This window comes from Pteropus alecto, unplaced genomic scaffold, assembly GCF_000325575.1.
Source record: "Pteropus alecto unplaced genomic scaffold, ASM32557v1 scaffold190, whole genome shotgun sequence".
NCBI classification, from domain to species: Eukaryota; Metazoa; Chordata; class Mammalia; order Chiroptera; family Pteropodidae; genus Pteropus; species Pteropus alecto.
The window spans coordinates 4401567-4408510 of NW_006430462.1; the positions used below are offsets into that span (position 1 = coordinate 4401567).

At 53.7% G+C, this 6944-nt stretch overlaps 1 protein-coding gene across 3 annotated transcripts in view; it reads right to left on the reverse strand.

The window, feature by feature from the left end:
• GAL3ST1 (galactose-3-O-sulfotransferase 1) overlaps positions 1-6944 on the reverse strand; it is a 14328-nt gene continuing 7384 nt past the window's right edge. The window contains exons 1-3 of one of the 3 annotated variants that reach the window (XM_006904914.2): positions 4880-4916; positions 2280-2419; positions 1-1408 (exon numbers count right to left, since the gene is read on the reverse strand). In XM_006904914.2, coding sequence (XP_006904976.1) covers positions 268-1408; positions 2280-2410 — 1272 coding nt within the window. In that variant the 5' untranslated portion in view covers positions 2411-2419; positions 4880-4916 and the 3' untranslated portion in view covers positions 1-267. Of the gene's footprint in view, positions 1412-2279; positions 2420-4879; positions 4917-6944 lie in introns of those variants that run through there. The other 2 variants (XM_015590704.1, XM_015590709.2) reach the window with 2 other exon arrangements.

The following is a 6944-nucleotide window of genomic DNA, read 5'->3' on the forward strand; positions in this document are numbered from 1 at the left end:
TTAACAAAAACACATCAAATGCCTTTACTTCTGAGGTCTCCCCTTTAAGGGGAGGCAGGAAATAGAACATTCTTTTTTGGAGGGAAGGGGATTTAATTTTTAAAACGGTATAATTAGTCAAATACTGATCTCAGGAGTTCTCTGTGTGCTGTGAGCCCAGTCCTGGCTGGCTGCATCCCCAAAACAGCCCCACCTTACCCCGGGGACCGGGGTGGCACCAGGAGGGGTATGAGGGAGGCCAGCAGGCAGGGAGAGCCAGGCAGGATGTCACCACTGAAGAAAGTCCCGAATGAACTTCCAGAGCTTGGTGACCCACAGGTTGACGCCGAGGTCCATCAGGTACTGGATCTCGGGTGTGAGCATGCGACGACAGAGCTGTGCATGCCGCTGCCCGATGCTCTTCTTGAGGTTGTAGCCCAGGATGGACTTGGTGCCCAGTGGCTGCCAGGGCTGCATGGCTGAGTCCTGGATGGCGGCAGCATCCACGGCGTGGCCCCCATCGATGCAGATACGCCGCATGTGCTCGTTAGCGCGTCGTAGGGCGGCCACCTCGCGGGCCATGCGCTCCTGCCCAAATGCCTCCACCTTTCGCCAGAAGCTGGCGTTGAAGTGGCGGTAGAGGCGGGCATCCAGCACGTTCCAGGCCGTGGCCCGCCGGTATAGCTCGCCTGACAGGCGGGGCACAGCCGAGGCCCGGCGGGCATTGAGCTTGAAGTAGAGCACGTCCTCAAGCTCCCAGCACAGCAGGTCCTTGAGCAGCACCAGTGACTCATCAAAATACTCCTGCAGGAGCACCAGGTGGAAGCGATGCTCCACCTCCAGGATGTGCTCCTGCACCTGCGGGCTGCCGGGGTCCAGGCCGCTGTCATAGCCCAGGTCGAAGAAGAGCAGGTTGCGGAGGTAGTGGGCGTTGTAGCCGTTGGGGTCATAGTAGCGGTTGGGGTCCTCCAGGAACTCGGCCAGTTTGTCGCGGCCTGAGAGCTTCCACGTAAAGGGCACCACCGAACCAAAGTAGTGGAAGGAGGACTCGAAGAGGCGGGCAGGGTCGCGCAGCACGGTGATGAATGTGGCATTGGGCGGCACCAGGCCCCGGACCTCGTCGTAGTGGAAGCGCATGTGGTTGCAGATGATGTTGAAGCAGGCCCCTGGACGGTAGTCCTGCACCAAGCTGCGGGCGAAGAAGGCCGGGTAGTCGAAATCATTGCGGCCGTTGGGGAAGGCGAACTTGAGACCGTGCTTCTGGCCAAAGCGGAACAGGATGTTGAGCAGCGTGCTACTGGCCGTCTTGTGTGTCTTCATGAACACGATGTCGCGCCGAGGCTGGCACTCTCCCACCGAGCCGTTGGCCGGGGTCACCGTCTCTGGCTCTCCCGGGGCTGGGGAGCAAGGCGCTACACCCTCCGGGGTCCTGCTGGGGACAGAGTGGTGAGGAGAGCCTCAGGGGCTGCTGGGGCATCTATGTGTCAGAACCCAGAGCCCTGCTGTCTAGGGAGCAGGGGTGATGGAGATAGTGGTGGCGAGGGGAACCCAGATGGGGGACCAGATGGGCCTGTGTCCAGGCTGCAATGCCACGGCCTGTGGTTTGGCTTCTCTGACCTCATACTCCTCATCTATGAAATGGGGGAAACAGCAGACCCTACTCATGGTGTTGGTGTGAAGTCAAACTTGCTGGTCCTTGTCTCATTTGTGGCCACTGCGTCCTGTGAGATGAGCATGCTGGTCCTTGTCTCATTTGTGGCCACTGCGTCCTTGTATATTTATCATAAATTAGTATTAAGTTGAACCACATGAAATTCTGTAGGGCAAAAATGGTCAGTTTTTGACCAAAAATGGTCAATTAGCAGTAATTTCCTCTAGTTCAGCTTAATACTACAACTAAGAGCGTAAGCTGTGCCAGGCTTGGGCCGAGCAGCCCCATGGGAGAGGTGGAATAGCCTCGTGGTTGGGAGCCATGCTTGGAGGCAGACAGACTCCAGTTTGAATCCAAGCCCTGTGCCAGCTGAATGCTCTTAGACAAGTCACCCCCACCTCCCAGCCCTGTTGGAGCCTCAGATAATGGTAATTCAAGCCCTGCACACAGTTGGTGTTATCTGATTCTCACGCTGCATAAGGCAGGCTCTGTTATTATGCCCACATTTCACAGATGAGAACACTGAGGCTAAGGGTTATATAGTGAGTTCTGCCCTCAGTAGAATTGCTTCCTGGCACAGCATGGTGCAGGACGCAAGGTACTCCCTCGTTTCCACCCCACCCCTCAGCCGCCCCGGAGGGCCACTCACATGGAGGCCAGGCCAGCATGCAGCGGGGGGACGGCATATGAGTACAACAGCAGCAGGAAGCTGGTGAACAGTGCTCCCAGCACCAGCCCCTTGGCCATGGACTCCCAGCGCTTCTTCTGCGGCAGCGGCATCTCAGACACCTGTAGAAGGCACAGAGCAGGGCAAACGTCAGGAGGCCGGCACCAAGAAGCCCCCACTGCTGCCCCAGGCCCGGATGGGTTGAGTGGCAGCCTTTGACATTGGGCCCTGCCTCTGACAGCTTTGTGGCCCCCCAGCAAGTTCCTGACAGGGACAGAGAGACAAACACATGGAGAGACACAGCGACAGGGTTGCAGACTGAGACAGTGTGTGAAGCCAGCGCAGAGAGGCTGGGGAGTGGGGCAGTGAGAAGGTTCTACTGCCTGGTTCAGTTCATTTTTAAGCTGAGTGACGGAGTGGGTACATGGGTGTTCATTAGTTTACTTTTTATACCTTTTTGGGCTTCATAATGAAATCATTTCCTAAGAAGGAAAAGAAGACCCTCCCCCATTGCCCTGTCCCCGGCCCCAGGCATGGGGCCTGGGCTGGCTACAGGGAGGGGTCATGAGTCCTCCACTTTTCAGAGGACCAGTCAGTCCCTTCTGCCACCCTTCCCAGCTGCCCAGGGACGGGCCGAGGCTCCTCATCTCTTCACATGGCCCTGGGCCCCTGGGTCTGTAGGAGAGAGCTGGAGAAACTGAAGCTCAGAGTGAGAAAAGAGAGGGTTCAGATCAAACAGCCAGCTAGGCCTCTGCCCATACACCCTCTCCAACTGCCAGCAGGCAAGGTTTTTTTCTGAATTTCAGAAAAAAAATAATAATTCGGTGGTTTTTTTAGTAAGTATATCCCAAATATTGCATGGGACATAATTATATTAAATATTATTCAATGGTAAATATCAAATTTAACTGGGTTTCCTGGTTTTTTGTTTGTTCTTGGTTTAGGGGAGCAGTTGACAACCCTATTAGCAGGGGATTGGGGTATGAACTGTAACGGGGGCAGTTCATGCTGAGGGATGGGGGTCCAGGAACGAGCTGGGGCTCAGGGCCTTCCTACTTCCTCTTAGCTGCAAGGCCAAGGCATGAAACTTTCCACTCCTGTTCTGGCGCATTCAGCATGGGGCCCTGGGCCCAAGGCCACCAGAGGTCATACGTGCTGCCCCGTGACCATACGCATGGCATGTCACCACTATCCTGGGGGCAGGGGCCAAACAGCGTGCTTGGAAGAGGACACCACATACCTCCGCTCGGAAAAGTTACTCAAGGCACCTATAAATCCTTCCCAAAGAAAGGGCACTCCAGTCCCATTCCACCAGGCACAGCAGTCCCCGAGTCCTCTGCTCATCATCTAGAAATTTTTTCTCACAGGAAAGGACATGAAGAAGCAATTTGCAGAGGAAGAAACTACACAAGAGGGAATGTGGCCTCCCTCATGACAAAGACATATACCTGTTCATTCAGGTGGGCAAGGAGGACAGGGTCGGGGATGGACGAGAGTGTGAGAGAGTTTCAGAGGGCAGTTCTATCAAAAAAGAAAGCTGAAAGCTCTCTCAATTCCAACTGTTTTACGGAACCACTTGGGTAAAGTCACACGTGCAAGGGCGTTCATGGCAGCTTGGTCAGAAATTAGAAACAAAATTAGAAACAACCTCAGTGTCTGTCAGTGGGGGACCGTAACACAAATCAAGGCCCATTCCCAGATAGGGCCATTCGTACCACTGCCCCGCCCCACCCCTCCGCAAAAAAAAAAAAAAAAAAAAAAAAAAAAAAAGGCAGAGTTAAGTGGACTGGCTCAAAAACATATTATGGTCTATTAATGTGAAAAAAAAAAAAAGAGTTTCAGAACACTACTCCCCCAAATCCATATACATGTAGGCCCAAAATAACTGGAGGGCAGTGTTTTAAATTTTAACAGTGGAATCTTCTGCATAACTGGGGGTGTGGGGAGTATATAAGGAAATTTTTTCTATATTATGCATTTTGATAATGATCACATTTTTTAAAAGGAGGATGTGTGACATTTTTAATCGGAAAAAAAGACAATAAAATATATTTAATATATTTAAATAATAGATCCTAAAGCTTGTGAGGTGGGTAGTCATGGTCTGGTCACGAAGGGGCCCCAGGAAGTGGAGGTGCCAACCTCAGGCTGCAGAAGATCCGGTCCTGTGTTCCAATCACAGGAACCCCTTGGAGCCTGAGTTTTCATCTGCAAAATGGGGAACTGGCTCTTTCTGAGATGGAGCAAGCAAAGTGACTAGCATATGGTTATAGCTCAGAGTGTTAGCTGCTCCCCTCCTGAGCCCCCAGGGACCTACTCTGAGGGGGGTGGGGGTGGCCATTGCCCCACCACCACCACCAAGCACAAACCTGCCCCATGCTTCAAGGGCCCCCATCAGCCTCCTGCTTGCCAGGGCCCAGTGGAAAACAGAGCCCTGGGTCAGTTTGGGCCTTGGACTTGGGCCCAAACTCTGAGTGGAATTCTGGGCCTCAGTTTCCCTGACTTTAAAATAGGGGAAAGGTTAGGATTCCTGCCCTCAGAAAATCTGCAGGGCCCACCCTTGCCCCAATAGCCCCACTCACCAGGGAACTTTCTGGAACTCTGAGAGGCTATGATAGTAGAGGCTCTGAGGTGAAGGGCAGGCAGCAGGGGGCAGACTAGCCTCCCTGAACCATCAATCAGGCTCTGCCAGGCCCCGCCCAGGCTGCCCCCTGCACCAACCCCCATCACCACTTCACTCATTCATTTTCCCACTTGAGCTTCCTCAGATGGTGCTGGGCCCTGGGCCATCCTACTCTTTGGTTTTACTTTTGAGCCCCTACTATGAGCCAGGCACTGAGCAGGGGCTTCTTCAGAGCATTTCACTGACTCCGCTCAGCTATCCTGGCAGGCAGACCCCACTGTCACCCCTATTTTGCATAGAGGAAAACTGAGGCTCTAGAAGGTGACGTGAATTGCCCAGGGTCACTCAGCAAGGCAGGGTTCAGTGCTGGAATTTGAACCTAGGTCTGTCAGCCTCTAGCGTGCAGCTTCCAGCTTTGTCCATGGCAGTCCTTGCATAGTGTGTCCCAGGCCCAGCCCCAGGCCTGAGGGTCAGAGGGTGTGTGCAGCCAGAATTTCCGTCACAGAAGGCCAAGGCGTAGCTGTGGACTTCTGTCCCAGAAGCACAGTAGGATCCGCCCTCTCTGGGCTGGGCCAAGGCAGCCAGGATGAAGACGGAAGAAGCAGAGGAGACCCTGGTGTCTGGTCCCTTCTGTCTTGGCAGCCTGAGACATCCAAGGCTGGAGGTTTCCCTTCCTGCCTGGCCTCTTTGAACTTGGGCGCATCGCTCACCCTCTGCGAGCCTCAGTTTTCTCTGTACAATGGACACACAACAGCAACATCAGGGCAGACGGCAGCCTTAGTGGTCACAACAGAGCCCTTGGGTAGACTGAGGCTCAGAGAGAAGCTGGCTGGCAGCCAGGAGCCCAGCTGGGGGTAAAATAGTTATGAGGTTGTGAGAATTGAATAAAAGAATGAATGTACACAGACACAGATTAATACACATTAACTATTATTATCACTATTGACTAGGGCCCAGCCCTAGTTCACGGGCCCAAGTGCGTGGGAAGAAGAATCCTCTCTGTGCTCAGCTGCAGGAAAGCCTGCTGGTGATTCAGCTCTGAGCTCTCTGAGCCTGGCGCCTGGTGAATGTTTGATGAATGAATTCCCATGACCTCAGTGCAGAACATAGCCAGGGCTGATAATACGTGTGAGAGCTATGTGTGTCAGTCACACATGTAAGAGTCACATGGAGCCAGCACTTTGGGGCCAGGGTCCTGGGTTTGAATCCCAGCTCTGCTGCTTCCTTGCTGTGTTGTCTAGGCAACTCCGTGCTCCTCTCTGGCCCTCAATTACTCCTCCAAAATGATGATATCAATTCTACCTCTGTCATAGGGTGGCATGAGGATCCTCTGTTTCCCACAAAGAAAGTGACCAGCACAGGGGAGGCACAGAATAGACTCTCACTGAGCATCGGCTGCCACCAATATTATCATCATCATTATTATACTCCCAGGATCTCAGTCATGGCCCCTTCAAGGTGTGTGCCCACTAGCCCACAATGGAGGCTTGCAGGTCTAAGGCCATAGGATACTGAGAACAATCTCACCATGGCCTAAGCCTCGTAGACTCCAGTCTGGAAGACAGCCCAGCAGGAAGGCTGAGGCTCATAGAAGGCAGGGCCACCCTCAAGGTCATACAGCAAAGCAGCAGCAGAGATAGAACTAAAACCTGGTTCTCCTTCCTCTGCCCACGATGGTGACAGTCTCAGGCACTCAGGGCAGATGGTCCCCTTTCCTGGCCCACCCCATCTATTCCTGCCCTTCTGGGTTACCCCAGCCACAATGCCCTCCATCAGTGCCAATGGCTGGCTCCAGGCCAGAACCAGCAATCCTCCAGTTTGGCTGAACCAGCACCTTCCAGGGAAAGAAGGAGAAACAGGACTCGTCCCCACAGTGTACGCACAAGGAAACAGAACCAAGGATGGTAAATCTTCTGGCCTAGAACATCATCACCAGGCAAGTCTCAGTCTCAGGGTGTTCTGCTCCCCCAGGGACCCCGGTGCGATGATGGAGGAAGACACACTCACCTCCGGCTGCCCCTTTC